At 45.1% G+C, this 17,828-nt stretch overlaps 1 protein-coding gene across 1 annotated transcript in view; it reads right to left on the minus strand.

The window, feature by feature from the left end:
• Nucleotides 1-2,988: 2,988 nt before the first annotated feature.
• LOC102458941 (calpain-8) overlaps nt 2,989-17,828 on the minus strand; it is a 48,514-nt gene continuing 33,674 nt past the window's right edge. The window contains exons 12-21 of the mRNA XM_006133424.4: nt 16,621-16,832; nt 14,986-15,022; nt 14,066-14,131; nt 12,808-12,865; nt 11,657-11,721; nt 9,334-9,402; nt 8,120-8,198; nt 7,447-7,563; nt 4,140-4,198; nt 2,989-3,281 (exon numbers count right to left, since the gene is read on the minus strand). Of these exons, the coding sequence (XP_006133486.2) occupies nt 3,258-3,281; nt 4,140-4,198; nt 7,447-7,563; nt 8,120-8,198; nt 9,334-9,402; nt 11,657-11,721; nt 12,808-12,865; nt 14,066-14,131; nt 14,986-15,022; nt 16,621-16,832 (786 nt within the window). The 3' untranslated portion in view covers nt 2,989-3,257. The remainder of the gene's footprint in view (nt 3,282-4,139; nt 4,199-7,446; nt 7,564-8,119; nt 8,199-9,333; nt 9,403-11,656; nt 11,722-12,807; nt 12,866-14,065; nt 14,132-14,985; nt 15,023-16,620; nt 16,833-17,828) is intronic.

Raw genomic sequence — 17,828 nt, forward strand, 5'->3', positions numbered from 1 at the left:
AGTCGGATCTGCGTAACTCGGGGACTGCCTGTAATGTTACTCCTCATTTTTTGAGGAGTAACATTAGTTCGGACTAAGGGCTTTAGTCCGGACTAACGCGTCCCGGCGCGCACTTCCTGGCTCGAATCAGCTGTGATTCGAACTAGCGCGCCGGCGAGATCATGTTAATGGAGCGCGGGATATTTAAATCCCTGCTTCATTAACTACTTTGGTTGTCTCCATTTGCATCCCTAGTTCGATGGTGGGGAGGAAGTTGTTGCAATCCCTGTGAAATTCTTCAAGGGTCTCTTTCCCGTGGGTCCATATGATGAAGATGTCCTCAATGTAGTGTAACTAGATTAACAGGTCTAGGGTGCAAGAGCTGAGGAAACATTGTTCAAAGGGGATTGTTTTCATTACCTTTCTTTTATCCTACCTCTAACTCTTGAGATGTCTGGGGAAAGTGTGTGTGAAAGTGTATTTGCAAAGCAACTTGTATTCCTTGCTTTAACGTCAAGTGGTTCCTAAAAGCCTAGTCCCTGGAGGGCAAATTAATAGTATGCAACTTAGATATTGAGTTGGCCTATAAAAGATGGGTGGCAAACTCCAAAGCTGCCTCCCAACCCCGCTGGCCAGCCCAATCCCTGCCTGGCCCCCAGAGAGCCACTGCTCTGCCCTGTGCTTGCCCCAGCCCCTGCTGCTCTAGAAACGGCCTCACCTCCCGCTTCAGGCCAACCAGAAGCTAGGTGGGATGGAGAGAGCTGATTGGCTACAGCTGACAAGCTGCTTATGCTGTAGCTGATTGGTCGCCAACAGTGGCTGAGCTCCCGCCCTTTTGTTTCCGTAGGTCACGGGGTGGGGGAGCTCTTATTTCATCCCTTGCTCACAGTTTCCAATCGGGCCCCACCCCCAGCTTCCCAGCTCCGCCCACCTGGCAGCGGCCCCGCCCGTCGCTCCGCCCCCTCCCAGCACTCCAGTCCACCGCGCCCTGCTCAGCTCCGGGAGCAAGGCGCTCTCGGGCCGGGGACAGGACGGGGTGGGGTAGAGCGGGGGCTGTTTTGTCCTGGCCCCGGCGCTGGAGGCCCCTCTATCCCGCCCGGCTGAGCAGCTGGGAAGCAGCCCCAGCCAGGCTGAGCGTTCAGCCGCGGGAGCCCGGGGTTGCAATACCCATCCCCGCTGTTGCTTTTCCCCGCCCCACGTGTAGCGCTGGCTGCGGCCTGTAGAGAGCTCGGTGCCCCGCTGAGCTGGGCAGCGCGGCGAATTTGAAGGGGCAGGGAGTGGAACCTGCAACCGGGAAAGGATGAAGGCGCAAAGGAGCCGCTGCACGTAGGGCAGGACCGTTTCCTAGCGTGACAGGCTGAGGGGGGGGAAGTGGAAGTGAGGGGGTGGCGGTGCTGTGTCCCACCTACCCCACCACACACCCACACACCCACCCCTACCCACCTACCTACCTGAAGTAGTTTCCATGCTATGCAGGATTTACAGTTTGGTTCAATAGCTCCTGCATCCCCACCTGTAACAATTGTTCCAGCACCACTGACCAGGTGCTGGACCTGGGAAGCTTGCAGAAGGGAATTCACTGCAATAGCCACTGCTGAGATGGATGCAAGAGGGAAGGGGGGGAGAGTATCAGCAGCTGCTTTGAATTATTGCGGACTTGGAGGAGAAACTGCAGTTTTTGCTAGTAAGACACTCATGCTCACACACGAAACAGAGAACTTGGGAGATCCCAGGACCTCTGATGTAACTACACTGCAGTTAATAGAAAGGAACTTTCTCTAGGCCAGAGATTATAGGGGATCCTAGGGAAAATTCTCTCCTTTAGCAGGACCGTTAGCACAGGTTTCACTAAACATGACACATTTCATCCATAAGGAACCCAGAGCATTTTATAAACTGAGGGTAAAATGTTCCATTCTTATATGCCAACCTGACTGCTAAATGCATCTTTTGCCTTCCTTACAAGTATGGTGTTCTCCTGTTGAACAAAGCCTGACTATTGCAGGCATCAGAAATCCCCTCTTTTGTTCTGTACCTACTGTGTAGAGTTTATTCACATCACAATGGACCATGGCAGTTGTTCTGAGCTAGGTCAGCTACAAATCAGATTTATTATTACAGTTAAGGAGAATGGAAAATAACTTCTCCAAATGAAACTGCAGAATATAGTTAGTTTAGGCAAATGTAATTATTCAAACCAGAATTTGGCCAGGACACTGGAGCTGTCAGAGGATCTTTAATTAAGCCACCCAGAACCAAACTCTCACAGTTCTAAGCAGGAACAACTCCACTGATTCCAAAGAAGCTGCATCTTTTTTTCACTGTGTTGCATTTGCCTATGGGTGGGTTTCAGGCCTCTGTGTAAAAACTGGCACCTCCAATGATTCTGAGTTTGGAAATTGTTCCTCCAGTTGAAGTTGATGTTTTTTCAGGGTTCTAATGTGCTTAGTTAATGTGACTCCTTCCCAGGTTGCACAATCCCATTTTATTATCTCTTAAATATAAATATTTGATTTTGGAGCTGGGTGAGTTTGATAACAAATGTCTACTGAAAGCACTAATATTCTTTCCTTATCACCTTGTCCTCTCCTCCTTCAAAACATACAAATGAGCCATAAATGAAATATGTTTGTTAAAAAGGTCATTAGATTTCCTCCTCCTTCTCCTAGTGCCCACTAAAATTCAAATAAAGGTTGCTAGCTTCCTTGTTTATTTTCAGTCTTGAATACACTCAGGTATCGTGGTGTAGTAACCTAAATGGTCTAGAATAAATCAGTTCACTAAACAGTCCTAGATATAGGCCCAAAATTCCTAGATTCAAATCCAGGTATGGGTATGTTTCAGAATCTGATACAAATTTTGTAGCTAACTCTTTCTGTCCAAACCATTTGGTTCTAAACACGTCTGAATATTGGTGTGGGGCTGGAATTCAAATCTAAGTTGCGCTCTTTGGGCCTATCTGTGATAACTATAATTCATGACATTTCAGCATAACACAAAAATACTATCCCCGGCAGAAAAAGATTTGTTTGTTTATTAATTTTCATTGCAGTGTTTGTTTTCTAAATGACAGGGGATCATTTTATTTTCATTTTGTTTTAAGATAAGTTGCTGGTGATCAAAACAGGATTTTTTCTCCCCATAAGAGAAGAGCAGCAGATTGAGAGTTACTCAGATACATGGAAAGTAAATATCTTCAAGAAGCTTCTACACGGTATGAAAATCATAGCATGTTTGCAAGAGTTATGGGGTTCTCCGCTCAATTCTGATGCAAGAGCTCAAACCATCGTGCAGCATAACCACTGTGCGAGAAAGAGAAAATGGAGTTAGAGTGTCTGGAAGGTTCATTAAGTGTCATTAGTGGGGCCATATGGGCCCTGAAAGGAAACTATAAATCCAAACATCACTGGGCTTCAGGAAAATTGGATTGGCATCTAATCTCTCTTATGGGATGAACCAAAAACCACAGATCGAGCTGCTCTTGAATTTTGGGGAAGTTCAGAGCTGGAACAGTTTCTCTCTGGGGAGAAGCAAAAGCTACCAAAAGAGATTTTAAAAAATCTTGGAGCCAGAGTTCTCCCATATCTTAACAGGATATGACAAACTGCACCCACAGTGGGGGGCCTCCTATTCATTCTTTCATTTGGATTTTCCCTGTGTTTTGCTCCATTTCCCTTCTCCCTCCATTTGCATTTTGCACTACAGAAGAAGGACTGGGCCTCATTATTTTTGCACAGCTCTGGTTTGAATAATGAAAACTCTTAAAAAAAGACACAAAAATTTTAAAAAGTTCTTTTCCAGGTGCTGTTAGGTCATTTAGTTCACCCTCTGCCTGTGCACGAATTGTTCCCTGCTGTGCTTTGTCTGCTCTTCTTCGAAAGAAGAGAATGAAAATACCTATAAGGATATCGTCTCCTAGAAAAAATTGAGGCATTTTGAATAAATTATTTCTCACTACATGTGTGGTAAGTGTTCATTCTCAGGAAAAACTGACTTAGGAAGAAGAGCTGTTTGTCTGAAAATATCTCTGCTGTGGCTGAATCTTCACTAGGTCTCCCATTTGAATCACTAATTAATTTGTTTATAAATCTGATAATGGATTTCCCAAGGAAATATGTTTTAAGTGTGACCAGTCACTGCAACCACAGGATAGTTTTTACCTCAGCCAAAGAGAGCTGGACAACACCATTCTTGTCTTTGTCTAGAATCTGGAACATTTCTGAAGAACAAAAGAAGGGAATAAATAAAATATCAGTATCTGACAAAATGTGGAGGTGTCCCATGTTGGCCTATTCAAATCTGGATTCTGGTGCAAATCTTTAATCACAGGTACATTATAAATTATTTCCTTCCCTTCCTCTTAACTATCATTCATAAACTACTACATGGGACAGCATATCAGATGGGACCCACTATGGCCCATTCTGTGTTCAGAACAGGACAGCCACAAAACATCCTAAATTACTCAAGCACTGGTCACTACACATATGTAGGGATGCACCCATGAATCTGAGATGTGAGCCTGGCCTATAGAAGAAATACTATATTATTAGTATGAGATGTGAGAGCAGAGCACAGGAAACACAGTGCATACGATTGTAAGTCATAGGTGGAGTAAAAAAAGCATTGCACCACCTTGGAAGTCACCCCAGTGGTAACTTAAATGGAGCAGTTCCCATTAAACTGCATTAATTAAATGGCACAAGTGAGTTCTCTGCTTCTGTCAGCCCATTTCTATTAGCAATCCCCCAAAGAATCAGACTGCACATGATCTATTACACTGGGTGTTTCTTCAGATCGTACAACGGGCGGGTAGATGGTTACTTCTTTTCCTCTCTCCCACAATCCTATAATACAACAGCTTGCTAAGTGGCTGATTAGATGCAATATATGATTTTATAGCAGCCATACAAGCCCAATAAGACTCCTTTGCTACCCCCAGACAAAGATTTCCACCATTTTCTCAGTGTGAACACTGAAGTTGTTATGAACCAAGTTGTAATGAAAAGAATAACCTGCATCATTGACACTGTTACAAAGGGCTTTGAACTGATGCTGGACAAACCTTGAAAGGATTAGGAGCAGGGCCGGATGGAGGCATGGGCGAGCCGGGCAGCTGCCCAGGGCGCCAACCAATGATGGGCACCTGATGGCAGCTGTAAGAGGCGCACGGCATCCCTTACAGCTGCCATCAGGAGCCATGCGCCCGGCACCTGCAGCACCGGCCCCGCGGTGCCGGCCAGCAGCATCCTCCCCCCACGGCTGCAGGGCCCTGCACGGCCTGGCACCCGCACCAGCAGCATTGGCCAGGCCAGGTTGGGCAGCGCATGCGCCGTGCACCCCAGGGGTGGGTCCCGGGCTGTGCGCCAGCGGCCGTGACCGGCCTGCGCATGCGCCGAGCGCCCCGGAGGCAGGCCCTGGGCTGTGCACCAGCGCTTGTGGCTGGCGCGCACATGCGCCGTGCGCCCCGGGGGTCAGGCCTGCACACCCTGGGAGAGCGGGCCCGCGCATGCGCCCGGGAGCAGCACCGTGCACCCAGGCCCAGGGCACCAAAACAGCATGGGCCAGCCCTGATTAGGAGATTCAGTTGAGATAAATGGCACCCAGAAATCCTTTGACCAAGTTAGAGAAGTTGGTTTGGTTTTGGTTGGACTTTCAGGTGAAGATTTGGGCCACTTCTTATTTTTATCAGAGCAGCTTTCACCTTCCCCTTCGAAAGTTGTGCTATTCTCAGAACTCATTGGTGCGACTAGATTCAGTGTGGACGAGAGAAGTTAAGTATTGGTTAATTGAATAGTCGAGTAATCTCATGACATTTTATCAGTTAGTCAACTATTCTGTAGTCCCCCGGGTGGGGCCGGCAGCCACTGTATAAGAGGCAGCAGTGCAGGGTGCCAAGTGGGAGCTGGTCCACGAGAGGAGCCAGTTTAAAAACCAGCTCCCCTTGCGGACAGGCTGTCTGTCACCCTGTGCTGCTGCTTCTGAGAAAGAGGCAGCAGCGTGGGGTGGCAATGGTCCCTGCTTAGTCGGGGGTCTGAGCTCCCAGACCTGGCATGAGCCAGAACTGAGCCGGGCCGCCTGCCTGCCTGGATTTTAATATACTTGAAATGCAGAGCTGAAACGGGGGTAGGTCCTAAACCCAGCATGAGCCAGGACTGAGCTGGGCTGCCTGTCCGCCCAGCTCCTAATACACTTTAAATGAAGAGCTGCAGCAGGGGTAGGTCCCGAACCCGTCACAAGCCAGGGCTGAGCCAGGCTGCTGGCCAGCCTGCTAAAAAATTTACTGGCAGGGAGAGAGGGAAATGCATGTAGTCTACAGTATTAATCTATAAGCTTTTGCTTATCGATTAATCAACTACACTATTACATCCCTAGTGTGGACTAGAGAACTGAGGAAAGGGGGTGCCAGGGTGGAAAGCCATTTGGTTGGCTGAGCTAAGGATTCCTATCTCCTATTCCCAGGTCTGGCCAGTGGCTTGCTGGTTGGCTTTAGTCAAGTCTCCTAACCTCTCTGGGCCTTCCTTTCTCCACTTAGTGGAGGGGCTTTGAGGGTTAAAAAGTTATGTCTCACAAAGCTGAGAGGGAGAGAGAGTTTTAAAGATATGAAATGCCCAAAGATGCAGATAGGTGCCCAAGGAGATTTTCAAGACAGCTTGGGCACCTAACTCCCTTTGAAAATCTCAGTAAGCACCCAGCTAAACTTTCAAGGGCCTGGTACCTTTACAAATGTGGCAATAGGTGCTAACTTACAGTTAGATTGCACAAGTCTTACTAATTTCTCTGGGCGTTTACTAACACGTAGGCAACGTCTACACTATGAGTTTTCTCGGCAAAAAATATACTAATGAGGGACTCATTTGTATGAATCATGATCTCGTTTGCATATTTTCTGCCGATCCGGTTTTTTGCTAGGGTTTTTGTGCAAAAACAAGCAGTGTGAACGTTTTCATTTCAAGATCCTTACCAATCTTGGGGGAAAAGGGTTTTTTGCACAAAAAGAAAATGTCCACACTGCTTGTTTTTGCACAAAAACCCTAGCAAAAAAACGGATTGGCAGGAAATATGCAAATGAGATCATGTCTCATACAAATGAGTCCCTTATTAGCATTTTTTTTGCAGAGAAAACTTGTAGTGTAGATGTAGCCAAATTATCTCACTGAAGCCAGTAGCCTGTATGCATGAGTGGGAGATTTTTCCAGGGTAAGTGCACCACAAGGTAGCCCAAGGTTATTGTCTAAAAGAAAGATTATTGAGGTTTTGATCTGGATTGAATTCTCCCCACTTTAGTTTTGGGCCTTTTCTAATTGATTGTGAAGCAGAGCCAGTTTTGCTGGCTCTTGTACACGTGTGTGCAGGGCTCTGCACTCAGCACTCTGATCTAACTAAAAACACCAGCCACTAGACAACCTCCCCCTCCCCCACAAAGCACAGAAGTTCTGTTTAGCAGCTGTTAGAGGAGGAACTTACTGAAGAGGGTCTCCAGGCGGATCATGCAGGCCACAAAGCTGTCAAAGTCAATGGTCAGCTTGCTGTTGACATAGCGGGTGGCAATGATGTGCTGCACCTTGTTGTTGAGAGTGAAACCTGGAAGCACAGAAATCACTCCCGTAGCAGTTCCAAACACTTCTTAATGTAGCTTGCCCATGGAATTGTGACGGATTATGGGCTAATCCTCTTAGAAAGGTTGTTGGTTTCTATTAGCTCTACTGTGCATTGTCCTTTCTCTAGTACATTGGCGTATGGTGGAGACAGGTATAATTCTCCTTCCCCAAGCCTTGACAAGCTGCCTGGTTTCCCCTTGTTCTGCAGATTTCCTTAGGCCTATATTCCTGCGATAAGCACCTAATTAATAAGACTTACTGCACTCCTGAGGCCCCAGCCAAACAGCAGTAATTGCAGCAGAGTCCATTCCCTACATAACAGGCTGGTGTTGAGTTAGACCCAGGTTAATGTGATGTCTGCTAGCCTAATCCAAAGTGCAGGGACCCACCTTTAGAAAGTCCACCAAGAAAGAGCTTGCAGAGACACAAATCATTTGGGAGGCAGAAGGGATAGTGGAGTTGTCAGAATGCCTCACGATTTTCATTGTTTTAATGACAGAATACCATACCAGGGCATGCTTTCTACGCTGGATATTCACCTGCTTCTCTGAGGGCATCTCGCATCTCATGGGCATCTATGGTACCAGAATAGTCGGTGTCCACTTTCTTATAGATCTCCTGCAGCAGAAGAAAGAGGAGTCTGCCTTTAGACGGTTAGGAGCCCTATCTGATTGGTTGGGAGATGCATTGCCACTGCCAGCCAATGCATCTTCTCTTTAAAAGTGTTAATAACTGAAGGAAAAATTCAATTAGCTAATGGCTAACTGTGTGCCCGGCTGCTGGGAAACCATTCCTAGCAGGCTGGCAGCATGCCCATCCACATGTTGGGCTGTGGCAAACAGACCTTTGAGGAATATCCTTCTCACTCAGCAAACACGTCATATACAGCTTCCATTCTGGTTAGCACTTCAAAAGAAACAGGCAGGTCTCACTGCCAACTGATCTGCTAGGGATCTCTAGCAGAGTAATTAGAAACCATTCTGGCCAGCAGCTTGGAGGGGAAACTGCTCTTTGGGCATGTTTTCAAGGCAGGCCATCTAATGATTGCATGCCGGTGATCAGAATGTATCCAACCTGTGAAGAGCTGAGCACTTCCTCCTAACTGCAGTGGGGAAGGAGGGAGCTCTCCACTTTTCAGGAGCAGGCCTGGAATGTGTACCATCCCAAAAGTTTATCTTAAAAGGGCACCATCAAGTCGATTAGGTCCAAACTTTGCCCTTCTTTAAACTGGCTCTGGAGAAATTCTTTTGGACATTAAATCTTCTGTAAAAAAAATCATTTTCTTGGAGACATTTAAAAAATCCCTAAACAAGGAATTTAAGTCCCTTGCATTCTGCTGCAGCAGTTAACTACCAAACTCTATTCCAAAGCAGGTATTAGTAACCTTGGTGCACAAGCAATTATGTGACACGGCAAACTAACAGAGCCATGTTCATTTCAGATATATTAAAATATGAGTTGGGGTGCATCCCTGTTTGCCTAGCAAAGAGGAATGAAATCACTGAGCAGAGGGAGTTGTTCAAGCTTCCGAGAACGCGTTACAAAATATAGCATGTGAGGCTGTGGTGGAAGAACAATTGACTGTCTCTTTAAATCAGTCAGAATGAAATGCATCTGAACTAGAGCCCTGCTCAAAACTCCAAACATAAGAGGAAATTGGGACCTGTTCCTGACCTTGGTGGTTTGGACCCATCTCTGTTTAAATCTGTATTTCACAGCTGGGGGCAGGGAGATAATAAAATAAGCTAATTACCAAATATTTTTGAATCTTCAGCCAAAGTATCTTGAATTCTACAAGTCCCAAGGTGCCAGTCCCGTTGGTCTAAGTATGTTAAGGCCTGGTTCAAATTCAGAATGCGTCAGTTTCCACCCATGTCAAAGAGAAAGAGTAACCAGCACTAATATAAATCAATGACTCATTGCAATGTAGTCTACTATTCACATTGTTGTTTATTTGTAATCCACCCTATGGAGAGTACACAGTTTTAAGTTTGCTTTGTTAAGGGTGTGCCAAGAGTTCTTGGGCTATCACAGAACTGTATTGAATTGTTGAAAGGGACTAGACCCATGAGATTACACTCCCATTTCATATAGAGAAAAGTAAAACCCTACTTCCAGCTCCTTTTTTTAATAGACAAAGTGATTGACCATTAGACACTCATTAGCTATTAGGATCAGAGGCTGCCCTGGCCTATGCTGATTACATCTGTGCTGAGCCAAGAACATCTGACTGCTAAGAAGAACAAAAGAAAATTTCAGCTAATACAAGATTTGGAATTAAATTACAGTTTGTAAGTGAAACAAAAATTGGAGCAGTGGCAAATAATAAAGATGGCAGGTCACTGATTCACAGCAATTTGGATCACTTGATAAACTAGGCATCAGCGACTGTGCATTTTAATACAGTTAACAATTAACAGTATGCATCTAGGAACAAAGAGCGGTGGCCTTATTTGCAGGCTAGGGATTCCATCTGGGGCAGCAGAGATTGTGAAAAAAGTTTTGGAGTTGTGGTGGGTTCAGGTAACAGGAACTCCCAGTGTGAAACTGTGACCAATAGAGCTAAGGAGATTGTGGCATTCATAAACCAGGGACATTCCAGTAGAAGTAAAGAGGTTATTTTACCTCTGTATTTGGCACTGGTGTAACCACTGTCTAGTTCTGGCCGCCCAATGCAAGAAGGATGTCGATAAATTGGAGAGGATTTAGAGAAGAGCCAGGAGAACAATTAAAGGATTAGAAAACCTGCCTCACAACGATAAGATTCAAGGAGCTCAGTCTGTTTAGCTTAACAAAGTTAAGGCTGAGGGGTAACTTGATCACAGTCTACTTGGGAAAACACTTAAAAGGGGGTTCTGCAAGTGTTGAAGAGTGGGGCTGGAAGTGGAATCCAGATAAATTCAGACCGGAAATGAGGAGTACATTTGCAATGATTAAAGTAATTAACCCCTGGAACAAGTGTTGTGTGGAGTCTCCATCACTGACCATGTCCAAATCAAGATTGGGTGATTCTTCTGAAACATGGCCTGGATGAGGCCAGGCCCCAGGAATTATTTGTGGGAAGTTCTGTGGCCTGTGCTATACCGGAGATCTGACTACATGATCACAATGGTCCTTTCTGGCCTTGGAACCTATGAGTCACCTTCTCTCCCTCCTATGGGACTGCAGACATCCCTTCCTATGGAAAACCATGCAGAAGGTTATGTGTTTTGTCCCGAGCTGTCCCGCAGGAGTCATGAAGCTGGTGCCTGGCTGCAGAATACGGCAAGCAGGAGGATGAATGTCACTTCTCCTAAGGGCAAGAACCCTGCTGGAACATGGCTACTCCCCCCAGATCATAGCATCTCTTCATGTAGGTCACTTCTACCTCTGCTGCACTGTCAGCATGGTTCTTGTCCCAGCCATGGTACCGTGGCAGGTCTCCTGCCAGCCACCTTCCTGTACACTTTCCCAGAGCCCTCTTCAGTGTTAGCTGTTAATTACTCTCTAGCGGGAAGGGAACATGCTGTGCAGATTCACTGATGCTCAGTACCTTCCTCTCCATCCTCCTGATCCTAGCCCTCTGGCCATGGAAGCTGATCTCCCACAAAATGCATACAACAGAATGGGGCCATACAACGCCATATCAGCCTTTCCCCCTCTCACAGTTCCTCTGATCTTCCTCTGCTTCTTTAGGACTATCCCACGCAAGGGGAGAAGATCCTACAGCCCAGTAGAAAGAAGCTGACATTGTGTATAACGCGCTTTGTGTCTCTGCCCTCAGATCCCACTGTTGTACTAGGTGTACTCAGGCAGATGTATTCAAGTGCTGTGCTGCAGAGCAGACTAGCTATGTCTAAAGAAAATATTAACAGACAACAGCCTCACAATAGGGGTGGTGAAGGTCTGGCCATGAAAGGGTTAACAGCTCTGCTGCTGTGCTGGCAGCGCTACTTTTCTGAGTTTTATGCCCACAGCAAGTGAAGACAGATGCACTGGGAAAATGGGATGTGTTAATCTAGCCTTATCTAGTCAAAACTCTTCGCAAGGGAGATCTGGGGACTTCGGAGAACAGTGAAGTGACATTTAAAGGATACGTCTAAGAGACTGATCATCTCTCTGCAGGTGTTTATGTTGAATCCATCAGTTTTAATGTCTGCCCCTAAATAAAAAACAGAGCCAGAAATACTTTAGACAAATATTTTCTGCAGCCCACAGAAATACAGTCCATCCATAGTCAGCATCTGCTACTAGGGCAAAGAGGAAAGGCCTGTTTATCCACAGAACATATACAGCATTGGCACTTGCAGTAGAAACTTTTCCCAAACTACCCTGCCAAAGATCTGTGTTGCATCTATTGTAAAGAAAGAGAGAGCTTCTATGACTGTACTGAACAAGTGTGATCTATTTTCAATCAATGTAAGTTACACAAGATACACTATAATGAACTAAGGATGTTAAGGACTAGTTGACTATCCAATAAGCAAATACTTATCGGATAGTCGAGTCAACTAGTTGCTTCCCTCCCCCTTGCTGCCTCTATTGGGCTATGGGCTCAGTGTGGCATTGCCGCTTTGAAACACTGCCATGGCATTTCATAGCGGCAGCGCCACATGGAGCCCCAGGTCAGCTGGAGACTCCCTAGTTGGCCACAGGCTCTGTGTAGCATTTCCACGGAACCTGGGATCAGCTGGGGACTTCCCAGCTGACCCTGGCTCTCTGCAGCATTTCCAAGTGGCAGCACCACATGGAGTCCAGGGTCAGCAACTCTGAGTTGACTCCCCCGCTGACCCCAGGCTCCATGCGGCGCTGCTGCTTTGAAATGCACTAGAGCCCCCATTGGAGACCCTCATACATTTCAAAGCTGGCACGCCACATGCAGCCCAGGGCCAGAGGCACCTCTGGAGTCTTACCTGGGCATGAATTTCAGACAAATACCTGTTCAGTTTGTTAGGCTGGATCCAAGTGTAGAAACACATAGTGAATGAGATCCAAGGGTAAGCCCTGACCTCTCTGTTTGGACTCTACATTCCAGCCCTGTTATTTTGAAGTGACAATTATCTTACAGGAACATTCACTACTCTTTACCGATCACAGCAACTTTCATTTAACATTATTTCTTGTACACAAGCTATCAGAAATGACTATGGCACAGAAGTTCATTGTGAATCAAAGAGAGATTGTGTATGTCTTATTGCAGCATCTGCCTATCACTCTCACTCGGTGTGAAACATCTAATGTCACTTACTCTTTGTTAACACCCTGTTCAGAACAGTCTGAAGTTCATCTGCACTCATTTCATAATCCTGGGAACAGAAAATAAACATATTTCAGACGATAACATAATAAACCTTTAGGATACACCCATTGTACGTTCATTCATTGCAATACTCCTATAGGCAATTTCACTTCTAACCCCTATTTTAAGACCTGTGAATTGAATGCTTTGTCTACAATACCGACCTTCCAGTAACACAGCTGTACCACTGCAGCTGCACCACTGTGAGATCTCCTGGGTAGCTGCTCTATGCAGGTAGGAGAGAGCTTTCCTGCCAGCATAACTAAATCACCCTCATCAAGTAGCAGTAGCTCGGTCAGTGGGAGGTGCTCTTCTGCAATGTCCACGCAGCACTTTTATCAATTAAACGTTTTCCGGGGGGGAGAGAGGGTATTTTTGTCACACCCGGCCTGCCCAAGGTTTTGCTGACAAAAGTGCTGTGAGAAAGCCTGAGACACATCACAACTATTTCCTCATACTTCATATGCAAAGTGCCTGGTATCTCAGGTACCTCAGCATGGCAACCCACTACAAATGTCATTTCTACCAGCAACCCCAGGGTAAGCTCTACTATCTATGTGCCACACCTAAAGAGATCCAGAAATGCACCTGAGCCTTTCCAGATTTATGGAAACTGAAAGGGAACCAATGGCAATTCACCCACCATGACTCAAACAAGCTTCTATGGCTAAAAATGGTGCTTTCACACTTCAAACTGGCCCCAGGTATTTGCTCCATAAGAGCAAACCAACGTGACAACTACAAGCTAGTTAGCGCAGCAGGATTCCGCAGACGCGAAGGTTTCCTATGCAGCAATTAGGAGAAAGTGCAACAGTACCCTCCAGCTTACAGATTCCTGAGTCCAGCAACTTCTAACCAAAACCAAGAACTATAGCCTGAATGGCCATTAACACCAAATAGCCGATCTCCCAGGTAATTTATATCACTCACCACAGAGTAATTTCACTCATTTCCACCCGTCATTTAAAGTAATTCAGCCCCTTGAAAGAATCACAATCTTCCCCCAAAAGAGGAAGGATGTAATAGAACTGGTCTACTGTAAGGTACATTAAGCTGGACCAGATTGGTTGCTGCGAGTTAATAAAAGGGGAAATCCATTCTGTTCTCTGGAAGACTGGATAAACAAGTACTCAAAATACTTTTCTAACTCCCTGCTACACGACACGTACCAAGATGCCATTGTTTTTTTTCTTTTTACTCCACTCACCTCTCCAGAGAGCTTCTGAAACAAGCTCCTGAACTCGTTGTCTATGCTCTTGTCATCAACTTGAGGCTAAAGGGAAGAGATAAACAATAATGTGGTGACTCAGGTGCCAGGCAATGAGTGGATCTGTCTGAAATTGCAAAGCAGAATAATTTCCAAAATAAATGGTTTCATTCCATTTGGAAGACCAGCTTCATCTGCTTTCTGAGTCTGAGGGTATGTCTACACTGAAATAAAGGATTCACAACACATTGGCAGCTGGCATTGCTCAGCTGGGCTGGGCTCACGGGGGTCAGGCTGTAAAATTGCTGCATTGATTTTTGAGATTTGGATTGAAGCCTGAGCTCTGGGACCTTCCCATCCTGAAGGGTCCCAGGGCTCAAGTTCAAGCCCAAGCCTGAATGTCTAAACAGCACTTTTACAGCCCTGCAGCCTGAGCACAAGTCAGATGGTTTGAGCCTGCTGCCGATGTTTAACTGCTGTGTAGTCAGACCCTGATTGGGAAGGACCCTTGTGTTATCAAGTTAGGATCACAAACTAAATGTAGAGAAGATTATGTTGAGCCTGCCCATAGCAATTGTACCATTCCTTGGAGGTCTGCTTTGAGATGTATTTTGAGATTTTTCCTCTTTATGGAAAGGTTCATAGTATCCCACAGTATTATCTTGCCCTTGCATGGGTGTATTCTGAACTGATGTACTACAGCTCAGTTACAGAATTGCATGGGCAAATGTTTGCACCAAAAATGCATATGGAACCCATAAACTCGATTATTCAGAAAAGGAGATTTTCAATTTCAGGATGTTTTTACACGAGGATGGTTAGCTACTCTGATTTCAGCTCACACCAACAGCAACAAAATCCCAAATCAAATGTCTGCTTGCCCAAGAAGCTGTTCATTTAGATTTAACTATGGCATTTACCTCATATGGTTTTGCAGCCACTACATCCCCAATTTCCCTGAGGAAAAAAAAAAATTACCAGTCTAGCATTGGCCTATAAAATACTTTACAAAGCAATAGATTCTTGAATAGGTCTGTGGTGCCTAACATGGTAAAATGTTATTTTCTGTTTGCAATAATCCTACCTCAGCCCACATAACACCACTACATTTTTAGATCCAGCACTGCTGTCATGTACATCAGATGACCTGTGTTTGGGACCTTTAGATGGATTTCTCTGCTTCTCCACATATTTTCCTTCTACTGGCCACTTTTTATAATATATACGCTTGCTTGAAGACTGTCTTCTCCCCCACACTTCTTATCCTGTCTCTGAAAACATCTGCTCAAAGGGCAGCGGCAGCCAAAAGAGTGAATAGAATGTATGAAACCATTAGGAAAGGGATAGATAATAAGGAAGAAAATATCACAATGTCACTATACAAATCCATGATATACCCACACCTTGAATATTGCATGCAGTTCTTATCACCCCATCTCCAAAAGATGTATTAGAACTGGAAAATGTACAGAGAAGCTCAACAAAAATGATTAAGGGTATGGAACAGCTTCTGTATAAAGAGAGGTTAAAAAGACTGGGACTTTTCAGCTTGGAAAAGATGATTAAAAGGGGATATGATAGAGGTCTGTAAAATCATGAGCAGTATGGAGACATCCGTGTTATTTACTCCTTCACATAGCACAAGAACTTAAGGTCACCAAATAAAATTAATAGGCATCAGGTTTAAAACAAACACAAGGAAATACTTCTTCACAATACACAAAGTCAGCCTGTGGTATTTGTTACTAGGGGTTGTTATGAATATCAAAACTGTACCAGGGTTCAAAACAGAATAAGTTAATGGAGGATAGATCCATCAATGGCTGTTAGCCAAGATGGTCAGGATGCAAATCCATGCTTTGAGTGTCCCTAACCTCTGATTGCCTGAAGCAAATGGACAACAGGGGCTGGATCACTTGATAATTGCCTACTCTGCTCATTCCCTCTGGGGCATCTGACATTGGCCACTGTTGGAAGATGAGATACTGAGCTAAATGGGCCTTAGTCTGACATAGTACAGCTATTCATATGTCCTTATACTTCCCCAGAGCACATTTTGACAGAGAACTTTTATTCTACAGACCGCCAGTGTATTCAGTAGTGGGTGCACTAGAACATAGTTGAAAAACCATTTTTCTATTATGTGTGGGTGCATAGGTGCCCCCTCTGTGCTGATCAGCTCCTCTCCTCACCCCCCTCCAGTGCCAAGTTAAGGTGGGACGCACTTGAGGGAGGGAGTGGGACAGAGTAGGAAGAGGCAAGGTGGGGCTGGGGCAGAGGTTGGAAGAGGCAGGGCAGAGCAGGGGCAGGAAGAATCAGGACAGGGTGGGACCTTGGTTGAAGGGGTGAAGTGGAAGTAGGGTTCAAGCACCCTCAGGGAAAGAGAAAGTTGGCACCTATGTGTGTCTATATTGATTTAAGCCTTTGGGTGCCTTAATGGTTCAGGGACAGGTTAGGGCGCAATTCCCAAGTCTCTCATGTGAAGTGGAACATTCCACCTTTTTCCTGGCATGCCCCTCCTTGAGCAGAGGGTGCAGTGACAAGAAGATACATACTGAGCTTTCGCCTGCTTCTCAGAGAAAACCCGAAGGCAGAACTCTCCATCTTTGAAAGGCTCAAATGTAGACGGCACAACGAGATACTCTCCTTGGGGCAATTTGATACGGCCGGAGACTTCACGCAGGTTAACATATGTGTCAGACCGGGCTACTGGTTGGTGCCTTGTGAGGAAATCTCGGCTCAGATGGACATCCGTGTGATTTTGCAGCTGGCAAAAATAATAATCTATTAAAAATTGACTTGATAAAGTTACCAGAAAGCTTAACTTCCCTTGTTCTATTTCACTGTTTAAAAGCCACCTCCAGAACTTTACAGTAGTTGGAAATAATTTACCTGCTAAGAACAGATGAAGAAGACAAGCACAAATGTTCTGCCATATCAATATATAAACAAACCCAGTACAACAAGCTGCATAACCGAAAGGGGACAATGCTTGACTCTAGCAGGATCAAACTTTTTACGTGTTTCTATAATGTCTGTTAGACAATAGTACATAGAAACATGTTCATGTGCACTCCTAGCTGGACAAATTATTTGTTGTGAATAAGTTGTCCCATGAATGTTGCATTTTTCTTTTCTTTTCAGGAATTGTTTGTGAATAGTCTTTGCAAACATGCCACAAACTGAATAAATTTGTAAAAATTCAGATGTTCACTTTGACTGTTCACAGCATGTGACTGGTCACTTAAGTCACACACTGTTGTGTCTGCTCCCAGATTGGAACACTGGCATGTTTTAAATACGAAAAGAGTGAACAGCAAACACTCTTGTTTTCACATGGTTGGGCATTCATGAGCTCAAACCATTCAAGAGGACAAACCCCCAGTTATGAACATGCGCAACAAGGGACACAAGTATGAACAAACCAAATAGCTTATTCAGAATCCATGTTTGTCAACATTGCATCTCTTGCAGCCTCACAGCCTATCATCTACTCCTTGCTTCCTATAGTATCCATACTCCAAAACTGAATGGATACCTGATGTCCTTCAGCAATAGCACAAACAGAATATTATTTGTATTGGCTGTGTTATGTGAATTATGAGCTGCTGCAATGCAAACTTCAAGTAGCTTCTATCTCATAAGGCATAGCATGGCTTGAGGTTTTCAAAGACAACTAGGGGATTTAGACATTCAACTCCCATTAATTAATTTCAGTGGGAAATGTGTGGCTAGTCCCCTAGTTGTTTTGAAAATCCCACTC

The sequence above is a fragment of the Pelodiscus sinensis genome, chromosome 3 (assembly GCF_049634645.1).
Source record: "Pelodiscus sinensis isolate JC-2024 chromosome 3, ASM4963464v1, whole genome shotgun sequence".
Classification (NCBI taxonomy): Eukaryota; Metazoa; Chordata; order Testudines; family Trionychidae; genus Pelodiscus; species Pelodiscus sinensis.